The sequence below is a fragment of the Saccoglossus kowalevskii genome, chromosome 6 (genome assembly GCF_978046115.1).
Source record: "Saccoglossus kowalevskii chromosome 6, keSacKowa6.1, whole genome shotgun sequence".
NCBI lineage: Eukaryota > Metazoa > Hemichordata > Enteropneusta > Harrimaniidae > Saccoglossus > Saccoglossus kowalevskii.
The window spans coordinates 38,863,742-38,890,630 of record NC_140646.1 but is presented as its reverse complement, the minus strand read 5'-3'; the positions used below and the strand labels follow the sequence as shown (position 1 = coordinate 38,890,630).

Sequence of the window (26,889 nt, the reverse complement as noted above, 5' to 3'; positions counted from 1 at the left end):
GTGTTTTTTGTTTTCATTTGTTTAAAGGTTGGTGTGGCTTCTATTAGATTAGAGATGCAGCTTCTAATACAGTGACAGTTGCAAAGTTGTTTGACTGTTGTCTAGCAGTAAAAAAAAACTACTCAACCAAACATATGTTGCCTTGAATGACATCATTTTAATGCATCTATGTCGCACAAAAGACCTATTTGCTGATTAGTTGGTACATTGCTTGCTTCATTGACATTCACATAGTTTATTACTGTAATCTGAGTATACACAATATTACGAAACAAAAAAACTTGCTACTGTGAAATTCTTCACATCAATTTATATGATTAAACAGCTTTGCGAGATGAATTGTATTGTAACTAGTTCAAAGTACAGTCCGCTGTAACACACATCATTTCTTCACTCTTCTCATTGAAGACTGTACAGTTACCATGGTAACGGCCCTGTTAAGAAAAAATTTTCAAATTAGTAAACTGTGTACCAATGATTGTTCACAGTCTAAGTTGAATGGTGACCAATTGAAGCGAATTGCAGTCGGCGAAATGGGGGCCAGTTTTGCATATTAGCACCGAGAGCCTCATTTTGAAACCTGCTTGGACTTGTATTTTTGAGAAGGTACATTATCATATACAGCATGTGCAAGGAAATGTTTTGCATTTGGTTTTGTGTAAAACAATGTAGCAGTTCTCCAATAATTTCTTTTCTATCTAAAAGAGTGAAAATACCTTATACCAATACAGTCATATTTTCAATGTTGGACATTTTTGTCTCAATATTATAAATTAATTTAAGGACATTTGAAATTAATTACTGTTTATAACATAATAGAAATTGTTATCTCCACTGTCAAGCAGTTTTCAAAAACAATAGTTACGATTTGGTCACCTGCTAGCCTGAGTAAGTCATGACAATATTATCAATGAGGGACTAGCCAAATTACTTCTGGGGAATTGCAACAATCCTCACTACCTGTCCCACCCTACCCCCCCCCCCCCCCATCCACCCCACCCTACCCCACACAATTCATAATTACATATCTGTAATTATTTACTCACGACACGTTTAAACATACCGGAAACATTGTCTTCTTGTCAATAGTTGCACCAACACTAACGTTCAGTTTTTCTGAAAGAGCATTTTGAATGCATAATGGTTACCAAAGTGATATAACAAGTGAATGCATAATAGTTACCAAAGTGATATAACAAGTGAATGCATAATGGTTACCAAAGTGATATAACAAGTGAATGCATAATGGGTACCAAAGTGATATAACAAGTGAATGCATAATAGTTACCAAAGTGATATAACAAGTGAATGCATAATGGTTACCAAAGTGATATAACAAGTGAATGCATAATGGATACCAAAGTGATATAACAAGTGAATGCATAATGGTTACCAAAGTGATATAACAAGTGAATGCATAATGGATATCAAAGTGATATAACAAGTGAATGCATAATGGTTACCAAAGTGATATAACAAGTGAATGCATAATGGATATCAAAGTGATATAACAAGTGAATGCATAATGGGTACCAAAGTGATATAACAAGTGAATGCATAATGGTTACCAAAGTGATATAACAAGTGAATGCATAATGGTTACCAAAGTGATATAACAAGTGAATGCATAATGGTTACCAAAGTGATATAACAAGTGAATGCATAATGGTTACCAAAGTGATATAACAAGTGAATGCATAATGGTTACCAAAGTGATATAACAAGTGAATGCATAATGGGTACCAAAGTGATATAACAAGTGAATGCATAATAGTTACCAAAGTGATATAACAAGTGAATGCATAATTGTACCAAAGTGATATAACAAGTGAATGCATAATGGTTACCAAAGTGATATAACAAGTGAATGCATAATGGTTACCAAAGTGATATAACAAGTGAATGCATAATGGTTACCAAAGTGATATAACAAGTGAATGCATAATGGGTACCAAAGTGATATAACAAGTGAATGCATAATGGTTACCAAAGTTATATAACAAGTGAATGCATAATAGTTACCAAAGTGATATAACAAGTGAATGCATAATGGTACCAAAGTGATATAACAAGTGAATGCATAATGGTTACCAAAGTGATATAACAAGTGAATGCATAATGGTACCAAAGTGATATAACAAGTGAATGCATAATGGTTACCAAAGTGATATAACAAGTGAATGCATAATAGTTACCAAAGTGATATAACAAGTGAATGCATAATAGTTACCAAAGTGATATAACAAGTGAATGCATAATGGTTACCAAAGTGATATAACAAGTGAATGCATAATGGATACCAAAGTGATATAACAAGTGAATGCATAATGGTTACCAAAGTGATATAACAAGTGAATGCATAATGGATATCAAAGTGATATAACAAGTGAATGCATAATAGTTACCAAAGTGATATAACAAGTGAATGCATAATGGTTACCAAAGTGATATAACAAGTGAATGCATAATGGGTACCAAAGTGATATAACAAGTGAATGCATAATAGTTACCAAAGTGATATAACAAGTGAATGCATAATGGTTACCAAAGTGATATAACAAGTGAATGCATAATGGATACCAAAGTGATATAACAAGTGAATGCATAATGGTTACCAAAGTGATATAACAAGTGAATGCATAATGGATATCAAAGTGATATAACAAGTGAATGCATAATGGTTACCAAAGTGATATAACAAGTGAATGCATAATGGATATCAAAGTGATATAACAAGTGAATGCATAATGGGTACCAAAGTGATATAACAAGTGAATGCATAATGGTTACCAAAGTGATATAACAAGTGAATGCATAATGGTTACCAAAGTGATATAACAAGTGAATGCATAATGGTTACCAAAGTGATATAACAAGTGAATGCATAATGGTTACCAAAGTGATATAACAAGTGAATGCATAATGGTTACCAAAGTGATATAACAAGTGAATGCATAATGGGTACCAAAGTGATATAACAAGTGAATGCATAATAGTTACCAAAGTGATATAACAAGTGAATGCATAATGGTACCAAAGTGATATAACAAGTGAATGCATAATGGTTACCAAAGTGATATAACAAGTGAATGCATAATGGTTACCAAAGTGATATAACAAGTGAATGCATAATGGTTACCAAAGTGATATAACAAGTGAATGCATAATGGGTACCAAAGTGATATAACAAGTGAATGCATAATAGTTACCAAAGTGATATAACAAGTGAATGCATAATGGTTACCAAAGTTATATAACAAGTGAATGCATAATAGTTACCAAAGTGATATAACAAGTGAATGCATAATGGTACCAAAGTGATATAACAAGTGAATGCATAATGGTTACCAAAGTGATATAACAAGTGAATGCATAATAGTTACCAAAGTGATATAACAAGTGAATGCATAATGGTACCAAAGTGATATAACAAGTGAATGCATAATGGTTACCAAAGTGATATAACAAGTGAATGCATAATAGTTACCAAAGTGATATAACAAGTGAATGCATAATGGTTACCAAAGTGATATAACAAGTGAATGCATAATGGGTACCAAAGTGATATAACAAGTGAATGCATAATGGTTACCAAAGTTATATAACAAGTGAATGCATAATAGTTACCAAAGTGATATAACAAGTGAATGCATAATGGTACCAAAGTGATATAACAAGTGAATGCATAATGGTTACCAAAGTGATATAACAAGTGAATGCATAATGGTTACCAAAGTGATATAACAAGTGAATGCATAATGGTTACCAAAGTGATATAACAAGTGAATGCATAATGGGTACCAAAGTGATATAACAAGTGAATGCATAATGGTTACCAAAGTGATATAACAAGTGAATGCATAATGGTTACCAAAGTGATATAACAAGTGAATGCATAATAGTTACCAAAGTGATATAACAAGTGAATGCATAATGGTACCAAAGTGATATAACAAGTGAATGCATAATGGTTACCAAAGTGATATAACAAGTGAATGCATAATAGTTACCAAAGTGATATAACAAGTGAATGCATAATGGTACCAAAGTGATATAACAAGTGAATGCATAATGGTTACCAAAGTGATATAACAAGTGAATGCATAATAGTTACCAAAGTGATATAACAAGTGAATACATAATGGTTACCAAAGTGATATAACAAGTGAATGCATAATGGGTACCAAAGTGATATAACAAGTGAATGCATAATGGTTACCAAAGTTATATAACAAGTGAATGCATAATAGTTACCAAAGTGATATAACAAGTGAATGCATAATGGTACCAAAGTGATATAACAAGTGAATGCATAATGGTTACCAAAGTGATATAACAAGTGAATGCATAATAGTTACCAAAGTGATATAACAAGTGAATGCATAATAGTTACCAAAGTGATATAACAAGTGAATGCATAATGGTTACCAAAGTGATATAACAAGTGAATGCATAATGGATACCAAAGTGATATAACAAGTGAATGCATAATGGTTACCAAAGTGATATAACAAGTGAATGCATAATGGGTACCAAAGTGATATAACAAGTGAATGCATAATGGTTACCAAAGTGATATAACAAGTGAATGCATAATGGTTACCAAAGTGATATAACAAGTGAATGCATAATGGTTACCAAAGTGATATAACAAGTGAATGCATAATGGTTACCAAAGTGATATAACAAGTGAATGCATAATGGTTACCAAAGTGATATAACAAGTGAATGCATAATGGGTACCAAAGTGATATAACAAGTGAATGCATAATAGTTACCAAAGTGATATAACAAGTGAATGCATAATGGTACCAAAGTGATATAACAAGTGAATGCATAATGGTTACCAAAGTGGTATAACAAGTGAATGCATAATGGTTACCAAAGTGATATAACAAGTGAATGCATAATGGTTACCAAAGTGATATAACAAGTGAATGCATAATGGTCACCAAAGTGATATAACAAGTGAATGCATAATGGTTACCAAAGTGATATAACAAGTGAATGCATAATGGGTACCAAAGTGATATAACAAGTGAATGCATAATGGGTACCAAAGTGATATAACAAGTGAATGCACAATGGGTACCAAAGTGATATAACAAGTGAATGCATAATGGGTACCAAAATGATATAACAAGTGAATGCATAATGGGTACCAAAGTGATATAACAAGTGAATGCATAATGGTTACCAAAGTGATATAACAAGTGAATGCATAATAGTTACCAAAGTGATATAACAAGTGAATGCATAATGGTTACCAAAGTGATATAACTAGTAAATGCATAATGGTTACCAAAGTGATATAACAAGTGAATGCATAATGGGTACCAAAGTGATATAACAAGTGAATGCATAATGGGTACCAAAGTGATATAACTAGTGAATGCATAATGGTTACCAAAGTGATATAACAAGTGAATGCATAATGGTTACCAAAGTGATATAACAAGTGAATGCATAATGGTTACCAAAGTGATATAACAAGTGAATGCATAATGGTTACCAAAGTGATATAACAAGTGAATGCATAATGGATACCAAAGTGATATAACAAGTGAATGCATAATGGTTACCAAAGTGATATAACAAGTGAATGCATAATGGATATCAAAGTGATATAACAAGTGAATGCATAATGGTTACCAAAGTGATATAACAAGTGAATGCATAATGGATATCAAAGTGATATAACAAGTGAATGCATAATGGGTACCAAAGTGATATAACAAGTGAATGCATAATGGTTACCAAAGTGATATAACAAGTGAATGCATAATGGTTACCAAAGTGATATAACAAGTGAATGCATAATGGTTACCAAAGTGATATAACAAGTGAATGCATAATGGTTACCAAAGTGATATAACAAGTGAATGCATAATAGTTACCAAAGTGATATAACAAGTGAATGCATAATGGTTACCAAAGTTATATAACTAGTGAATGCATAATGTTACCAAAGTGATATAACAAGTGAATGCATAATGGGTACCAAAGTGATATAACAAGTGAATGCATAATGGTTACCAAAGTGATATAACAAGTGAATGCATAATGGTTACCAAAGTGATATAACAAGTGAATGCATAATGGATACCAAAGTGATATAACAAGTGAATGCATAATGGTTACCAAAGTTATATAACAAGTGAATGCATAATGGTTACCAAAGTGATATAACAAGTGAATGCATAATAGTTACCAAAGTGATATAACAAGTGAATGCATAATGGTACCAAAGTGATATAACAAGTGAATGCATAATGGTTACCAAAGTGATATAACAAGTGAATGCATAATAGTTACCAAAGTGATATAACAAGTGAATGCATAATGGTTACCAAAGTGATATAACTAGTAAATGCATAATGGTTACCAAAGTGATATAACAAGTGAATGCATAATGGGTACCAAAGTGGTATAACAAGTGAATGCATAATGGGTACCAAAGTGATATAACTAGTGAATGCATAATGGTTACCAAAGTGATATAACAAGTGAATGCATAATGGTACCAAAGTGATATAACAAGTGAATGCATAATGGTTACCAAAGTGATATAACAAGTGAATGCATAATAGTTACCAAAGTGATATAACAAGTGAATGCATAATGGTACCAAAGTGATATAACAAGTGAATGCATAATGGTTACCAAAGTGATATAACAAGTGAATGCATAATAGTTACCAAAGTGATATAACAAGTGAATGCATAATGGTTACCAAAGTGATATAACAAGTGAATGCATAATGGGTACCAAAGTGATATAACAAGTGAATGCATAATGGTTACCAAAGTTATATAACAAGTGAATGCATAATAGTTACCAAAGTGATATAACAAGTGAATGCATAATGGTACCAAAGTGATATAACAAGTGAATGCATAATGGTTACCAAAGTGATATAACAAGTGAATGCATAATGGTTACCAAAGTGATATAACAAGTGAATGCATAATGGTTACCAAAGTGATATAACAAGTGAATGCATAATGGGTACCAAAGTGATATAACAAGTGAATGCATAATGGTTACCAAAGTGATATAACAAGTGAATGCATAATGGATACCAAAGTGATATAACAAGTGAATGCATAATGGTTACCAAAGTGATATAACAAGTGAATGCATAATGGATATCAAAGTGATATAACAAGTGAATGCATAATGGTTACCAAAGTGATATAACAAGTGAATGCATAATGGATATCAAAGTGATATAACAAGTGAATGCATAATGGGTACCAAAGTGATATAACAAGTGAATGCATAATGGTTACCAAAGTGATATAACAAGTGAATGCATAATGGTTACCAAAGTGATATAACAAGTGAATGCATAATGGTTACCAAAGTGATATAACAAGTGAATGCATAATGGTTACCAAAGTGATATAACAAGTGAATGCATAATGGTTACCAAAGTGATATAACAAGTGAATGCATAATGGGTACCAAAGTGATATAACAAGTGAATGCATAATAGTTACCAAAGTGATATAACAAGTGAATGCATAATTGTACCAAAGTGATATAACAAGTGAATGCATAATGGTTACCAAAGTGATATAACAAGTGAATGCATAATGGTTACCAAAGTGATATAACAAGTGAATGCATAATGGTTACCAAAGTGATATAACAAGTGAATGCATAATGGGTACCAAAGTGATATAACAAGTGAATGCATAATGGTTACCAAAGTTATATAACAAGTGAATGCATAATAGTTACCAAAGTGATATAACAAGTGAATGCATAATGGTACCAAAGTGATATAACAAGTGAATGCATAATGGTTACCAAAGTGATATAACAAGTGAATGCATAATAGTTACCAAAGTGATATAACAAGTGAATGCATAATGGTACCAAAGTGATATAACAAGTGAATGCATAATGGTTACCAAAGTGATATAACAAGTGAATGCATAATAGTTACCAAAGTGATATAACAAGTGAATGCATAATAGTTACCAAAGTGATATAACAAGTGAATGCATAATGGTTACCAAAGTGATATAACAAGTGAATGCATAATGGATACCAAAGTGATATAACAAGTGAATGCATAATGGTTACCAAAGTGATATAACAAGTGAATGCATAATGGATATCAAAGTGATATAACAAGTGAATGCATAATAGTTACCAAAGTGATATAACAAGTGAATGCATAATGGTTACCAAAGTGATATAACAAGTGAATGCATAATGGGTACCAAAGTGATATAACAAGTGAATGCATAATAGTTACCAAAGTGATATAACAAGTGAATGCATAATGGTTACCAAAGTGATATAACAAGTGAATGCATAATGGATACCAAAGTGATATAACAAGTGAATGCATAATGGTTACCAAAGTGATATAACAAGTGAATGCATAATGGATATCAAAGTGATATAACAAGTGAATGCATAATGGTTACCAAAGTGATATAACAAGTGAATGCATAATGGATATCAAAGTGATATAACAAGTGAATGCATAATGGGTACCAAAGTGATATAACAAGTGAATGCATAATGGTTACCAAAGTGATATAACAAGTGAATGCATAATGGTTACCAAAGTGATATAACAAGTGAATGCATAATGGTTACCAAAGTGATATAACAAGTGAATGCATAATGGTTACCAAAGTGATATAACAAGTGAATGCATAATGGTTACCAAAGTGATATAACAAGTGAATGCATAATGGGTACCAAAGTGATATAACAAGTGAATGCATAATAGTTACCAAAGTGATATAACAAGTGAATGCATAATGGTACCAAAGTGATATAACAAGTGAATGCATAATGGTTACCAAAGTGATATAACAAGTGAATGCATAATGGTTACCAAAGTGATATAACAAGTGAATGCATAATGGTTACCAAAGTGATATAACAAGTGAATGCATAATGGGTACCAAAGTGATATAACAAGTGAATGCATAATAGTTACCAAAGTGATATAACAAGTGAATGCATAATGGTTACCAAAGTTATATAACAAGTGAATGCATAATAGTTACCAAAGTGATATAACAAGTGAATGCATAATGGTACCAAAGTGATATAACAAGTGAATGCATAATGGTTACCAAAGTGATATAACAAGTGAATGCATAATAGTTACCAAAGTGATATAACAAGTGAATGCATAATGGTACCAAAGTGATATAACAAGTGAATGCATAATGGTTACCAAAGTGATATAACAAGTGAATGCATAATAGTTACCAAAGTGATATAACAAGTGAATGCATAATGGTTACCAAAGTGATATAACAAGTGAATGCATAATGGGTACCAAAGTGATATAACAAGTGAATGCATAATGGTTACCAAAGTTATATAACAAGTGAATGCATAATAGTTACCAAAGTGATATAACAAGTGAATGCATAATGGTACCAAAGTGATATAACAAGTGAATGCATAATGGTTACCAAAGTGATATAACAAGTGAATGCATAATGGTTACCAAAGTGATATAACAAGTGAATGCATAATGGTTACCAAAGTGATATAACAAGTGAATGCATAATGGGTACCAAAGTGATATAACAAGTGAATGCATAATGGTTACCAAAGTGATATAACAAGTGAATGCATAATGGTTACCAAAGTGATATAACAAGTGAATGCATAATAGTTACCAAAGTGATATAACAAGTGAATGCATAATGGTACCAAAGTGATATAACAAGTGAATGCATAATGGTTACCAAAGTGATATAACAAGTGAATGCATAATAGTTACCAAAGTGATATAACAAGTGAATGCATAATGGTACCAAAGTGATATAACAAGTGAATGCATAATGGTTACCAAAGTGATATAACAAGTGAATGCATAATAGTTACCAAAGTGATATAACAAGTGAATACATAATGGTTACCAAAGTGATATAACAAGTGAATGCATAATGGGTACCAAAGTGATATAACAAGTGAATGCATAATGGTTACCAAAGTTATATAACAAGTGAATGCATAATAGTTACCAAAGTGATATAACAAGTGAATGCATAATGGTACCAAAGTGATATAACAAGTGAATGCATAATGGTTACCAAAGTGATATAACAAGTGAATGCATAATAGTTACCAAAGTGATATAACAAGTGAATGCATAATAGTTACCAAAGTGATATAACAAGTGAATGCATAATGGTTACCAAAGTGATATAACAAGTGAATGCATAATGGATACCAAAGTGATATAACAAGTGAATGCATAATGGTTACCAAAGTGATATAACAAGTGAATGCATAATGGGTACCAAAGTGATATAACAAGTGAATGCATAATGGTTACCAAAGTGATATAACAAGTGAATGCATAATGGTTACCAAAGTGATATAACAAGTGAATGCATAATGGTTACCAAAGTGATATAACAAGTGAATGCATAATGGTTACCAAAGTGATATAACAAGTGAATGCATAATGGTTACCAAAGTGATATAACAAGTGAATGCATAATGGGTACCAAAGTGATATAACAAGTGAATGCATAATAGTTACCAAAGTGATATAACAAGTGAATGCATAATGGTACCAAAGTGATATAACAAGTGAATGCATAATGGTTACCAAAGTGGTATAACAAGTGAATGCATAATGGTTACCAAAGTGATATAACAAGTGAATGCATAATGGTTACCAAAGTGATATAACAAGTGAATGCATAATGGTCACCAAAGTGATATAACAAGTGAATGCATAATGGTTACCAAAGTGATATAACAAGTGAATGCATAATGGGTACCAAAGTGATATAACAAGTGAATGCATAATGGGTACCAAAGTGATATAACAAGTGAATGCACAATGGGTACCAAAGTGATATAACAAGTGAATGCATAATGGGTACCAAAATGATATAACAAGTGAATGCATAATGGGTACCAAAGTGATATAACAAGTGAATGCATAATGGTTACCAAAGTGATATAACAAGTGAATGCATAATAGTTACCAAAGTGATATAACAAGTGAATGCATAATGGTTACCAAAGTGATATAACTAGTAAATGCATAATGGTTACCAAAGTGATATAACAAGTGAATGCATAATGGGTACCAAAGTGATATAACAAGTGAATGCATAATGGGTACCAAAGTGATATAACTAGTGAATGCATAATGGTTACCAAAGTGATATAACAAGTGAATGCATAATGGTTACCAAAGTGATATAACAAGTGAATGCATAATGGTTACCAAAGTGATATAACAAGTGAATGCATAATGGTTACCAAAGTGATATAACAAGTGAATGCATAATGGATACCAAAGTGATATAACAAGTGAATGCATAATGGTTACCAAAGTGATATAACAAGTGAATGCATAATGGATATCAAAGTGATATAACAAGTGAATGCATAATGGTTACCAAAGTGATATAACAAGTGAATGCATAATGGATATCAAAGTGATATAACAAGTGAATGCATAATGGGTACCAAAGTGATATAACAAGTGAATGCATAATGGTTACCAAAGTGATATAACAAGTGAATGCATAATGGTTACCAAAGTGATATAACAAGTGAATGCATAATGGTTACCAAAGTGATATAACAAGTGAATGCATAATGGTTACCAAAGTGATATAACAAGTGAATGCATAATAGTTACCAAAGTGATATAACAAGTGAATGCATAATGGTTACCAAAGTTATATAACTAGTGAATGCATAATGTTACCAAAGTGATATAACAAGTGAATGCATAATGGGTACCAAAGTGATATAACAAGTGAATGCATAATGGTTACCAAAGTGATATAACAAGTGAATGCATAATGGTTACCAAAGTGATATAACAAGTGAATGCATAATGGATACCAAAGTGATATAACAAGTGAATGCATAATGGTTACCAAAGTTATATAACAAGTGAATGCATAATGGTTACCAAAGTGATATAACAAGTGAATGCATAATAGTTACCAAAGTGATATAACAAGTGAATGCATAATGGTACCAAAGTGATATAACAAGTGAATGCATAATGGTTACCAAAGTGATATAACAAGTGAATGCATAATAGTTACCAAAGTGATATAACAAGTGAATGCATAATGGTTACCAAAGTGATATAACTAGTAAATGCATAATGGTTACCAAAGTGATATAACAAGTGAATGCATAATGGGTACCAAAGTGGTATAACAAGTGAATGCATAATGGGTACCAAAGTGATATAACTAGTGAATGCATAATGGTTACCAAAGTGATATAACAAGTGAATGCATAATGGTACCAAAGTGATATAACAAGTGAATGCATAATGGTTACCAAAGTGATATAACAAGTGAATGCATAATAGTTACCAAAGTGATATAACAAGTGAATGCATAATGGTACCAAAGTGATATAACAAGTGAATGCATAATGGTTACCAAAGTGATATAACAAGTGAATGCATAATAGTTACCAAAGTGATATAACAAGTGAATGCATAATGGTTACCAAAGTGATATAACAAGTGAATGCATAATGGGTACCAAAGTGATATAACAAGTGAATGCATAATGGTTACCAAAGTTATATAACAAGTGAATGCATAATAGTTACCAAAGTGATATAACAAGTGAATGCATAATGGTACCAAAGTGATATAACAAGTGAATGCATAATGGTTACCAAAGTGATATAACAAGTGAATGCATAATGGTTACCAAAGTGATATAACAAGTGAATGCATAATGGTTACCAAAGTGATATAACAAGTGAATGCATAATGGGTACCAAAGTGATATAACAAGTGAATGCATAATGGTTACCAAAGTGATATAACAAGTGAATGCATAATGGTTACCAAAGTGATATAACAAGTGAATGCATAATAGTTACCAAAGTGATATAACAAGTGAATGCATAATGGTACCAAAGTGATATAACAAGTGAATGCATAATGGTTACCAAAGTGATATAACAAGTGAATGCATAATAGTTACCAAAGTGATATAACAAGTGAATGCATAATGGTACCAAAGTGATATAACAAGTGAATGCATAATGGTTACCAAAGTGATATAACAAGTGAATGCATAATAGTTACCAAAGTGATATAACAAGTGAATACATAATGGTTACCAAAGTGATATAACAAGTGAATGCATAATGGGTACCAAAGTGATATAACAAGTGAATGCATAATGGTTACCAAAGTTATATAACAAGTGAATGCATAATAGTTACCAAAGTGATATAACAAGTGAATGCATAATGGTACCAAAGTGATATAACAAGTGAATGCATAATGGTTACCAAAGTGATATAACAAGTGAATGCATAATAGTTACCAAAGTGATATAACAAGTGAATGCATAATAGTTACCAAAGTGATATAACAAGTGAATGCATAATGGTTACCAAAGTGATATAACAAGTGAATGCATAATGGATACCAAAGTGATATAACAAGTGAATGCATAATGGTTACCAAAGTGATATAACAAGTGAATGCATAATGGGTACCAAAGTGATATAACAAGTGAATGCATAATGGTTACCAAAGTGATATAACAAGTGAATGCATAATGGTTACCAAAGTGATATAACAAGTGAATGCATAATGGTTACCAAAGTGATATAACAAGTGAATGCATAATGGTTACCAAAGTGATATAACAAGTGAATGCATAATGGTTACCAAAGTGATATAACAAGTGAATGCATAATGGTTACCAAAGTGGTATAACAAGTGAATGCATAATGGTTACCAAAGTGATATAACAAGTGAATGCATAATGGTTACCAAAGTGATATAACAAGTGAATGCATAATGGTCACCAAAGTGATATAACAAGTGAATGCATAATGGTTACCAAAGTGATATAACAAGTGAATGCATAATGGGTACCAAAGTGATATAACAAGTGAATGCATAATGGGTACCAAAGTGATATAACAAGTGAATGCACAATGGGTACCAAAGTGATATAACAAGTGAATGCATAATGGGTACCAAAATGATATAACAAGTGAATGCATAATGGGTACCAAAGTGATATAACAAGTGAATGCATAATGGTTACCAAAGTGATATAACAAGTGAATGCATAATAGTTACCAAAGTGATATAACAAGTGAATGCATAATGGTTACCAAAGTGATATAACTAGTAAATGCATAATGGTTACCAAAGTGATATAACAAGTGAATGCATAATGGGTACCAAAGTGATATAACAAGTGAATGCATAATGGGTACCAAAGTGATATAACTAGTGAATGCATAATGGTTACCAAAGTGATATAACAAGTGAATGCATAATGGTTACCAAAGTGATATAACAAGTGAATGCATAATGGTTACCAAAGTGATATAACAAGTGAATGCATAATGGTTACCAAAGTGATATAACAAGTGAATGCATAATGGATACCAAAGTGATATAACAAGTGAATGCATAATGGTTACCAAAGTGATATAACAAGTGAATGCATAATGGATATCAAAGTGATATAACAAGTGAATGCATAATGGTTACCAAAGTGATATAACAAGTGAATGCATAATGGATATCAAAGTGATATAACAAGTGAATGCATAATGGGTACCAAAGTGATATAACAAGTGAATGCATAATGGTTACCAAAGTGATATAACAAGTGAATGCATAATGGTTACCAAAGTGATATAACAAGTGAATGCATAATGGTTACCAAAGTGATATAACAAGTGAATGCATAATGGTTACCAAAGTGATATAACAAGTGAATGCATAATAGTTACCAAAGTGATATAACAAGTGAATGCATAATGGTTACCAAAGTTATATAACTAGTGAATGCATAATGTTACCAAAGTGATATAACAAGTGAATGCATAATGGGTACCAAAGTGATATAACAAGTGAATGCATAATGGTTACCAAAGTGATATAACAAGTGAATGCATAATGGTTACCAAAGTGATATAACAAGTGAATGCATAATGGATACCAAAGTGATATAACAAGTGAATGCATAATGGTTACCAAAGTTATATAACAAGTGAATGCATAATGGTTACCAAAGTGATATAACAAGTGAATGCATAATAGTTACCAAAGTGATATAACAAGTGAATGCATAATGGTACCAAAGTGATATAACAAGTGAATGCATAATGGTTACCAAAGTGATATAACAAGTGAATGCATAATAGTTACCAAAGTGATATAACAAGTGAATGCATAATGGTTACCAAAGTGATATAACTAGTAAATGCATAATGGTTACCAAAGTGATATAACAAGTGAATGCATAATGGGTACCAAAGTGGTATAACAAGTGAATGCATAATGGGTACCAAAGTGATATAACTAGTGAATGCATAATGGTTACCAAAGTGATATAACAAGTGAATGCATAATGGTTACCAAAGTGATATAACAAGTGAATGCATAATGGTTACCAAAGTGATATAACAAGTGAATGCATAATGGTTACCAAAGTGATATAACAAGTGAATGCATAATGGTACCAAAGTGATATAACAAGTGAATGCATAATGGTTACCAAAGTGATATAACAAGTGAATGCATAATGGTACCAAAGTGATATAACAAGTGAATGCATAATGGTTACCAAAGTGATATAACAAGTGAATGCATAATGGTTACCAAAGTGATATAACAAGTGAATGCATAATGGTTACCAAAGTGATATAACAAGTGAATGCATAATGGTTACCAAAGTGATATAACAAGTGAATGCATAATGGTTACCAAAGTGATATAACAAGTGAATGCATAATGGTTACCAAAGTGATATAACAAGTGAATGCACAATGGGTACCAAAGTGATATAACAAGTGAATGCAGCAGATTTCACTGATGTACTTGCATGGATTTAAAGTTGCATGACCTCGTCTCAATATGTGTGCATGATGCATACTGGGTAACTCACCTCCTTTCTTCACAGGACATACTTTGTACTCTTTTGGAATCAAATCACAGAAGTGTACTTTCGTGTTGATGATTAGCTGATCATTGTAATAAAGATGTGGAAATGCAACACCATCAGTCATGTCATGGGCTGCAAGTCAAATATGCAAATTCATATTAGCCATCACGTACTTGAATATCACCAACTTGTAAAATAAATATCAAGGTCACGGCCACGGCCACGGTTAGGTCGTCTTGAAATCACAAGTTATAAATGCGTGTTCGTGCAGAGAACCACAAGTGGCTACTTGTCTAAAAACTAGGAGCAGGAGGATTTCGGGGGATTGTTCTTGGTGGTGAAGAAAAAACAAAAACCCAGAACATCAATGATGCAAAAAGAATAGGAAAAGCGTAAATAAACAAGTTTTTTTTCGTTTGGCATATGTTAATGAGAAATTCTTCTAGCCGCCCGCTCCTTACCCTCAGGATCCGAACATTCAAAACATCAAAATGGAAACAACCAATGTCTAAAAATAAACATAAATTTATCATACCAGCTGTTGTTTGAATATTAAAAGTGTATGTTTCGCCGATCTTCAATGTTCCAGGCGGTTTCCAACTTAATGTAAAGTCCATTTCGGCACCACCTGTTGGGGGAAACGGAAAAGCCTATCAATGAGTTCAGAAAAAAACACAGAAATACTATTAATTGCGTCTTCTGGTGCCGAACCACTTCTACGACGTCAAAGGGTGACAGAGTCTTAGGACGGTGTTAACAGCATATTCATTGAATATTGGTTTGAACTGTATTCGCCCGTAAATGCAAAAATATTGATTTTATTCCAAATGACAAACGACTACATAGCCAAAAACATTTGTCTACTAGTGTTTGAACGAACAGGTGTGCTTTTCGCTTCTTGGGGAGACGATGGGGCGACCACCACTCTCGTATTTTCTTTCAATGTGCGTACTGGTGTGGTGCCAATAACGGCCATTACGTGTCATTATTTCCACGTATGAGGGCGCTAACACGTGAAATGAAATACTTGCCAGATAATACAACAAACGCCAAGGGTTCATCGCTTTCAGATTGAATAATAGAAGATTGTTAGTTTCGGAATTTATCATTTTTTTGTACTTTTCATCAAACCCTCAAATGTGGGATACGATAGCATTAAATATTGTATTATATTATATTATATTCACATGATATCGATAATATTCGCTGTAAATAGTGAATGGAATGGAAAAGGCCACAGAAATATGCAGAAACAAATAGAACAATAAAATTATTGGTTAAAATTAATCAGGTATCGTTCTGTCCACAATCACGTGACTGTGTTCTGTCCCATCAATGTCACGTTAACTATAAAAGTTTATTATTATTATTATAATAATCGAATACGAGAGAAGTCGGCCAATCGCCAAGTCGGCCAGTTACCAAGTCGGCCTGTCTGAGATGTCGGCCGGGCGGAGAAGTCGGCCACTTCAACTCTACTAATAGGCAGGGAGACTATACAAATCTATGTTCGTAAGCTACAAAGCAAATTGCTGAGTTCATATAGGCTACCTACTATAATAGTACAACCACTGCATAACAATGACAATGATTTATCTAAAAGGAACAAATAATGTCGTGTTTAATCACAACTATACTCATTGTCTAAACTGTTAATATTTGAACTTACCGAGGGTGTGAAAGTGTGAAGTTATGCATCACAAAGGAAGTGCTTGAACTGCGTATTTGAACTGTCGCCCGTGAAATGCGCTACTTTCATAGTTGTTATGTAAGTTCACGTCAACTCAACTGTTCGAACTGCCGTATGATTTTATAAAATGCTGTACATTAGAAAACGTCATTTGTTGCCATTTATTATACACATAAGTTATATTCATTTTAACGTGAACAAAAAAATGTATTTGCTGTCTTCGTTACGTATAATGTACGTTTAATCATGGAGCTATTTTTTAGATTCATGGTTTAATAAATGGCAACTAACAACGTTTTCTAAGTACATGTACGGTGTTTCATAAAATAGATGTATTTTGCTGGATTACAATGCTTTGTCTTAGCATGGAAGGTACTAACGGACCTTCCATGGTCTTAGGTACTACATCCAAACACCGTCCCTCAACACCGGTGTTGAGGGACGGTGATCCAAACACGTGATATGAACTTACAGTCATCTCGCCGCCAACTGACACATCATGTGGAAATGGAGGGACGTTGGCGTGAGTCTAGACTACGGATCACAGATACTTATTTATTTCTGCTTTTACGGATGTTGGATGACAATTATTTATAAAATCAAACTGGAAACATTTTAAAGTCAAGCATTCCATAGTTTATTTCCAAACAGTAAAAATACATCACATAAAAGTATCCCAGTTCCGTTGCAAGAAAATGCCAATAAAAAAACTAGAGACGTTTCAAAGTGATACAATTATTCAAAATAGTTTATTTAGAACAACGAAAAATATATAACATAAACGTAACTGATATTACAACAAAAATCTAAATAGTCAAAACCTGAAATACACATTACATATTATAAATGCTAATGGAATTTCGATAAGATATATAACATAGACGTAGAGAAATTTATTAGTCAGCATTTAAGTTTATTTCAAAACATGAAAAGTACATAACATAAAGATAATCGAGTTGCGATGATAAACGAAAGTAAACGGCGCTGAAAAAAAAACACTAGAGAAATTTATTAGTCAGCATTTAAGTTTATTTTAAAACATGAAAAGTACATAACATAAAGGTAATCGAGTTGCGATGATAAACGAAAGTAAACGGCGCTGAAAAAAAAACACTAGAGAAATTTATTAGTCAGCATTTAAGTTAACTATTGTTTGATCTGTTAATGGAGGATCGAACCAGTCCTATGGATAAGATATATTTTACGTCCAGATTTTACGCCACCACCGGCACTTAGAATAAATATTCACGTCTCTGACGTCATACAGACCTAGATTTGAATCTGTCATTTTATTGTGTTTGACTGTATACCATTGCGCTGCAGACGCTGCAAACATCTCGAAAAGTGTTCTATATGTAAGTTACACAGGGAATGTATCAGGGATGGTTGATCGACGTTCAATATGAAGCCTTCAAATAAACATTACATAAAGGACAAAATAAACTGTGCTTACGGTACTTACATGGTAATTATAATTTAGCGCACTTGATAATTTTAGTTTATGTACGACGAAATGTCGGCAATTTAGGGAAAAAATGTATGTGCGGTGAACAGAGATATACCATGGAGGTTTATATTTTGAAATCCGTACTTGACGTTCGATAAATATTTTGTATATGCTCAACGCCTACGAATGTAGTCTGTACCTTAAAGACCGATTAGTCAACCAAATACAAAAAATGGATTTCCCCGTGGTTAATAAATACGAAGCATAGTCCGATTATCGGTGGCCTTTGTACACCTTCAATAGCAGTGTAATCTTTGTCGGTGTTTTTATAATAAAAGAAACGCAATTTGTCGGTGTGATTAAAAATATCGGCAGTTAACACCTTGGACAATAGATGTTAATCGGGTCGGTGTGATGCTTGCTGGCATACATCCTGTGGGGTCATGTACTTGGCATACACAAAATAATAGCGTTCAAATGTTGCTCAATCTTTTATCAGGGGGAAATCTTCTCTTTCTCTCGGGTTCTCCACACTGTCAGGGGGGAATCTCGTCTCGTCTCTCTATCTCGTCCCCTTGAGGTACGGGATCGGGAATGTCACTTATACTTTACAGTCAAATAAGGCACACACAACGAAATACGTTTCAGCTCTCGTCTTAGTCGGTCTTTTGGAGCACTCTATAAGACACAGCGCCCTGGGAAAAAGTCCCCAAGACTATATCGCAAGGCTGACCCAAGACTCTCTTAGACTGCGTCAAGGCTCGCCCCAAGTCTCTCCAGGACTGCTCTCGACTCTCTAGGACTGCGTCTCTCTCTTCTGCGTCTATCGTGGAGTATTCGCCAAGACCAACTCAAACTCTCTTTATTCATTTTCAAAACTCTGACCAATTACAAAGCAGTAAAAAGACTCTAAGGCGTTACCTTCAATCATAAAGCCAATCACACTAAGTACTGAATACGTCATATCTTTTGATTAATCGTTCACTACATTAATAACTACGGATATAAACTGTCAAAATCGCGACGGTTATCTGGTAATTAGTTCCAAATCACTGACAGAGCCAAGTTCCGTCCAAAACTTCAAATAGGCCTGCACGATGACAGACATAACACAGCAATTCGCTAATAATCAGTTAATTAAGTCGGTCAACAGATACGCAAAAACAAATTCATGACACTTTATTAAATAGAATAACAGACTAAATCAGACAAAATTGGGTTTACAATACAATGTACATTGGATGTTCATTTATTTAGCTCCATGATTGAACAATGTGCTTTGCGGTACGACGCAGGTTACTGTCAGAGTGGACTGCCGCTAAAGCTCGTCAAAAACACAACACAACTGAATCTTTATTAAACACAAACAAGAAAAACATTTTCAGTTCGATGCATTCACTCTGAAATCCCTTCTGTACTCTGTAAATAGAAAGACATGTTATTTACTAACTGTCAATTAAGGTAGCGGGACTATTATTTGCATACTTGTTTTCATCTTCTAATTGTGACTAAATGACTACAAATAGACCCGGGAAAGTATATATTTTTAGAATCGCCAGACTTCAAGCTTTTCACAAGTGTATTTTGCATGCCCGTATCTGCATTCTACGATGCGTTACTCAATCAAAGGTGAAACATTACTTTTTCTATAAAAAAAAAATTACGCATTTATGCTGGCGATAAGAAGTATTTTTTTTCACTTTTCCTAGTTGTTCAATAGTCTGGTAAATTGAATATGTCTGGTTAGTTTTATTCAAGCAACGCGTTTTAAAAAATAGTGTCCTGAATTTCAATTACTGTTTTAGTCGCATTGCCCCCAACTCAAACCACAACTCGTTGGTAAATAATCGATGAAATAGTTTGTCTGGACACATTCAAGTTCCTCTCATTGTCACCTTAAAGCTGTGAAAATTTGGTGTTAATCCGACGACAATAAGTATACGTTATTTTTTGTTAAAGACCTTGTATTTTGAAAAACATAAACTCCTAGAAAACGTCCATGAAGTAACAGCAAAGATTTTCAAGCTTGTTTATCGGCACAATCAATTTGTTTTCCCATCAAGGTCTGTTTTACCATGTGTAGGGACATCCAAATGTGTAAGGCTATTGGAAACCAAAAAAAATAAAGGAATGGGATAGCTATAATTGGATAAATTCGGCATATGAAAACACCAAAATCAATGATTTTTTTCAGTGGCTGTGTGACCTTGTGTCTGACACATTCATATGCAAATGACTAATCTGTGAAACAAACAGGGGCGGAGACAAACCACTCAAATGTTTGGAAACACTCATTGTGTGTCAGATAGCTACTGATAACACATCCTAACATTGCTTTGTCTTGAGTGTATCTTTGAAACTTATAGGCACACAGATTAAACCTGTGTTGTTGATTTTGGAAAACACTACTGAGGCTGCCTTGCTTCCCTTCAGAAAATCTACATTTTAACCAACTTACATGACATTCTATGTTATATTGACTTTATCATATGAAAGTTTATGGTGCATTTCATCAATTAATAAATAAATTTGAAAATCGTAATTTTCAACACAAATAATAGTCTCGCTACCCTAAGTTTAGTTTATTCAAGACACAATCGCGTCTCCTGGGAGACGGATATGGTCAAAATAACAATTAAATACATTGAATTCCTAGTCTGTAATGTAATGGCTTCTCACTTACTCACATTTTTTGTAATAGTACGTGACGCACGAAAACACATTTTCTGTAATCAAAGTGTACGAACGCAATCTGTACTGTAAAAACCGACTTCTGACTTACGTCTATACTGTAATGGCCAACTTCTCACTTTCGTACTTGACACACGAAAAACAATGTTTGTAGTCATTATGTACGAACGAAGTCTGTACCGAAATGGCCGACTCCTCACTTTTGTACTTGACGCACGAAAACATATTTGTAGTCAATATGTACGAGCGTAGTAAGTACCATGTCCAGTAATGGTCGACTTTTCGATAAAAAAAATGTAAATATGTACGAACGTAGTATGTACGTAATGACCGACTTCTCCGATGTTTCACCGGCCGACTTCCCCACTGGCCAACTCTTCTGATGTTCGCTGGCCGACTTCTCCCACTGGCCGGTATCTCCGCTATTTTGTTGGCCGACTTCTCCTGTTGGCCGACTTCTCTTGTTACCCATATAATCTAACGCATATATAAAACAAGTAACCTGTAGAATGCTGTGTGGGTAATATTTTATATTGATTTTTGTTGCATTTGCAGCAAATAGTTACCAAACAATGAGAAATCTATAGGATTGGATATTCCTCTCAGCTAGCTTCACATGCATAGTTCAAGACCACCTAACCGATGCTTACACCAAGATTTAGTTACAGCACCTAGACGGTCTGTGGTTACAGCTTCATTTTCCAAGTAATCGCATTGACATTACAATAGAAAATAATGAAAGACTGGCACTACCATGCAATTAACAGCGAGTGAAATTCCTGGGATTGAAACATATATTTTGAAGTCACTGATATAGGCAATGAATAACTTCAACTGGGTGAAATGATGTTTTGGGGTGTAGTTTACATATTGTGTATGGAGTGGTAGGGTCGGATGTAATTTGTTCATTTCCAACTCTTATGAAGTCACGTAGAATTTTACTTAATTTATTTTTGCGGACATGTTTTCAAGCATAACATGTGAATCCAATTTTCACTGTGCTGTGTTTCAATAGAGTATGAGGGCAATGGCATTTTCACTGGAATTTATTTCAGGGGAAAAATGTTTTCAGTGATAATGAAGTATTATGATAGAACCCCATACCCTCCCCGTGGCTTTCATTGCGTATGGAAGTTATTTTCACGAGTGATGCGGTGTATCCTGCTGCCGTACTTTCACGAGCGAAGCCACGGGGAGGGTGTGGGGTTCTGTTATTATTATTAATATGATACAAGACAGTGTTACGCCCTAGCAACGCGTGTCAGTGTAGAACGCGTGTCACTGTACGTGTGAAAATAAAATAATCAGACGCCTAATTTGAGTCATTGTCCGAATAAATAACTCGTGGGTGTTTAAGCGCGGTGGTCGTAGCACAGCGCGTGTTCGAATTTTATGTAAATAAACAATGTATTTTACACGCGTTGTATACGTTGCTATGAGTCCCATATCGAACAGAACGCGGCACGACTGCCGCCCTTTAGTTGGGACCACGACAGAACCAGAACTTAAACTGGGCGACTACGATACACGGTTTATGTTGAAGTTAGAAGTTCCTCCACAGATCTGTGCATTGGCAAACATGCCGTGCAAGTGCGGTACTCCACTGACTGAATGACCTTCGTTGACATCGGTCGTGGCTGACTCGTGAGCTACACACTACAACTTCGTTTGTGATGTTGCTTGCTGGTCGTCGTAAGACTGAGTCTTGTTTTACCGATTAAATGTTGCTCATTTGGCGGTGGTAATCTTTATTTGGAACTGAGTAACACAACAACGTCGCCAGCAGAAACCTCCTGGTATCTCGATGTTGATGGTTGCGGCTCCATAGTGATCGCTGATTTTACTGCGGGTCCAGGCTGCGGGTTAATCTTCCGAGAGCCCTTCAAGATTTATAAAACTCAGTTTCCAGGTGGTAAACATACATTAAGTTCTCCCAATCCTAGTATTCTATGCGATGTACATCTAACATGCCAAAATGATGGTGAACGATTTGAACCTGACAAAAATAGCAGACGGAAATGTGTTTACAAAATAAAAATAGTGATCACTTGAAATAGATACCAGGAAGGGGAGGGGGTAAAAGAAAAGTTATATAACATTTTATTATTCAATAATTTTAATTTATTAAAATACATAAGTAACTGTTCACCAGGAATGGCTTTTTAACTCTTCTGTGATTTTTTTTTGGCTTGGCTAATTTTGTTCATACTTTACAGGCAGGTCGTACCATCACTAATTGGAAAAACAATCCTGACCCACTGCTACCATGGCAACAGCCAAAATCTGCTTTTTGAATACTTTCGCTCCAAATTTATTACCTCCTACCAGTCTTGTAATAGCAGTGTCCAAATGATCATGCCTTTTATTCTGGCTACGTCGCCCACTGGTAAGAGATCACCGGCGCCGACATTGTTACACTGTCAACGTAATCCCAACGCAACTTTGAACTTTGAATAAAATGTAAATGCTGCCTCCAATCTAGAAAATACTATCGCAAAACGGTAGGAAATACTAGTGATACATCTAACGGCTGAATAAGTCCTAGCAATAAAATAAAGTGACTTCTAAAGACTGAATGTTATTTTGCGAACCTCGTATAAGGTGCCCGGTTTTAGTTATACACCGACGTTAGCTTCACGTTCATGTCCTACCATGGTAACAGCCGAAACATATTGCTTGTTTTTTACCGGCTTGTTTCCATTGGCAACCAAAGTATTTTTATTTTGTAAACAAATTTCCGTCTGCTATTTTTATCAAGTTCAAATTGTTCAGCAACATTTTTGGCATATTAGGTGTACATCACATGGAATACTACGATTGAGAGAATTTGATGTAAGTTGACTGAGTTTTATCATAGTACTAAGTCCAGGAGGTTTCTGCTGGCGACGTTGCGGCGTTACCCAAATGAGCAACATTTTAACTGGTAATCAAGATTCATTTAATCCATGGCTAACAAGCAACATCACAAGCGAAGTTGTAGCATGCAGTACCAGTAAGTCATTCCGTCAGTAAAGTATCACAGTAGCACGGCATGTTTGCCTTCAGCATTGTATTCAAACGAATCACGTGGTGTGCCGTTCTCGTTCAAACCCGGGATTCGATCAATAGGAGAGTTTCAGTAAAAAAACACATTGCAAATCATGCAAGTTCAACATTTTCAAACCAATATACTAAATAAACAGAAATTCTCAGAGATGCAAAAGAAGGCTAGATATTACTTTTCACTATACACATCTCTGTTGATACTATCCCTCACATATTCTACTCCTAATTACTCCTGCGTAAAATGGACTAGCCTCTTTTCATGTTGACATTCAAAGTAAAATCATGTGACAGGCTGTTAAATTGGCTGTTGCACACTCTTTCGCCGGTCTGGAAAATTTGTTTAATTAGCTCTCATTTAAGCAACAATGCAGATTTCCCAGTGGGAGTGAAACTATTCGACTCTGCCATTAAAAAATAGGGGTGTTTTCAGCAAAAAACGAATAACCCTGGAATGCACACAACATACTGAATTTCGGAAGAAATCGTGCATTACTTACAGCAGCAGAATACCACAGAAATATCAGACGAAACATGAAAACACTATATATTGTATTTCGGCCTGAACCCTCTATATTGCAATTCAAGGAATTAACCCCATATGTGCATCCATTTCCCACCTTGGTATCGCCCACCCCTGAAAACAAACTCTTAATACCACGCTGAAGCGTTTGGTAAAAACAATCATGACCCACCGCTACCATGGCAACAGCCAAAATCTGTTTTTTGAATACTTTCGCCAAATTTATTGCCTCCTACCAGTCTTGTAATAGCAGTGCCCAAATGATCATACCTTTTATTTTGGCTACGTTGCGCACTAGTAAGAGATCACCGGCGCCGACATTGTTACCACTGTCAACGTAATTTCAACGCAGCTTTGAACTTTGAATAAAATGTAAATGCTGCCTCCAATCTAGAAAATACTATCGCAAAACGGTTGGAAATAATACATTTAACGGCTGAATACGTCCTAACAATAAAATAAAGTGACTTCTAATGACTGCCATGTTATTTTGCGAACCTCGTATAAGGTGCCCGGTTTTAGTTATAAAACATTTTGAGCAAGGCTAACCGAGTCGTGACCTGGATGTGGTTCGTAACCAGTCTTGTGATTGGTTGTTGACAAATGCTGAACAGGCCACGCCTCCAACTGTGCTGTGCGTTCGGGCAAACCGTTAGGAATTCCTAAATGGAGTAAATTTGTGTAGTTTTCTTGATTTATTCTGCAGATATCGGTAAAATGTAGGTAGGGCTTTGGCGAAATTTGAAGAAGCAACTAATATTCTTCAACCTGGTATTTTTTTAATATTTTATTTTTCATTATTTTCGTCTGTTTTTTCGAGTTTAAAACATGTGAGCTGGCTGGAGCCTTCATCCCTTGTCTATTTCTTACACTAGATACCAGCCGATACCTCCCCCCCGCTCATAGAGACTGCGTACTACCGTTGATTATAGTTCCTGGGCCCCCTGTGGAATAACTCTGAAATGCACACAGCATACTGAATTTCGGAACAAATCGTGCATTACTTACAGCAGCAGAATACCACAGAAATATCAGACAAAACATGAAAACACTATCTATTGTATTTCAGCCTGAACCCTCTATATTGCAATTCAAGGAATTAACCCCATATGTGCATCCATTTCCCACCTTGGTATCACCCACCCCTGAAAACAAACTCTTAATACCACGCTGAAGCGTTTGGTAACAATAGAAAACTATTTGGCCCGGTGATTTTGCCGTGGCCCAGAGTGACTTTATAATCGTATGTCCTGATTTGTCTCCCCATACATATACTTACCACAGTTTTTGAATTCCTGCTTTCCCAGGGAATCTATACCTGTTTCTTTGTGAATATGGAATGGACCAAACTCTATTCCTGTACGCCAATCGGTAACCTTGTGGTCGATAAAGACGTCAACTATTTCTGCCGAGGCACCAAGAAATAGCGCCAAGGTACTAATGAATACGTACAATATCGATGCCATGATTGGTGTGACGGAGCGAAAGGAACGACGAATGATGCGATTCCTGCAAACAGCGAACGGCTACTTCGCAAAAAGCCGAAATGTGACTTTTACTTTTTCAAACAAGTAATCAG

General features: G+C 34.3%; 1 protein-coding gene and 1 long non-coding RNA gene across 2 annotated transcripts; both read right to left on the bottom strand.

Annotated features, from left to right (window-relative positions):
* Positions 1-137: 137 nt before the first annotated feature.
* LOC144360740 (uncharacterized) lies at positions 138-26,889 on the bottom strand. The gene is made up of 5 exons (XM_085500515.1): positions 26,590-26,889; positions 16,453-16,545; positions 15,921-16,049; positions 1,064-1,116; positions 138-434 (listed from the first exon to the last, which is right to left on the bottom strand). Exons 1-5 carry the CDS (start codon positions 26,774-26,776, stop codon positions 351-353), a joined length of 546 nt encoding a protein of 181 aa, XP_085356641.1. The 5' UTR covers positions 26,777-26,889; the 3' UTR covers positions 138-350.
* LOC146742769 (uncharacterized) lies at positions 20,269-22,010 on the bottom strand. Its single transcript, XR_014929735.1, has 2 exons — positions 21,837-22,010; positions 20,269-20,473 (listed from the first exon to the last, which is right to left on the bottom strand). It is a non-coding gene; the product is annotated as an uncharacterized LOC146742769 (long non-coding RNA).

Coding starts and splice junctions, on each gene's coding strand:
- LOC144360740 (XM_085500515.1), bottom strand. CDS start 26,776: ATGGCATCGATATTGTACGTATTCATTAGTACCTTGGCGCTATTTCTT. Junction 16,546..26,589: donor GCAGGAATTCAAAAACTGTG/GTAAGTATATGT, acceptor TTCCCCCAACAG/GTGGTGCCGAAATGGACTTT. Junction 16,050..16,452: donor TAATATTCAAACAACAGCTG/GTATGATAAATT, acceptor TTTGACTTGCAG/CCCATGACATGACTGATGGT.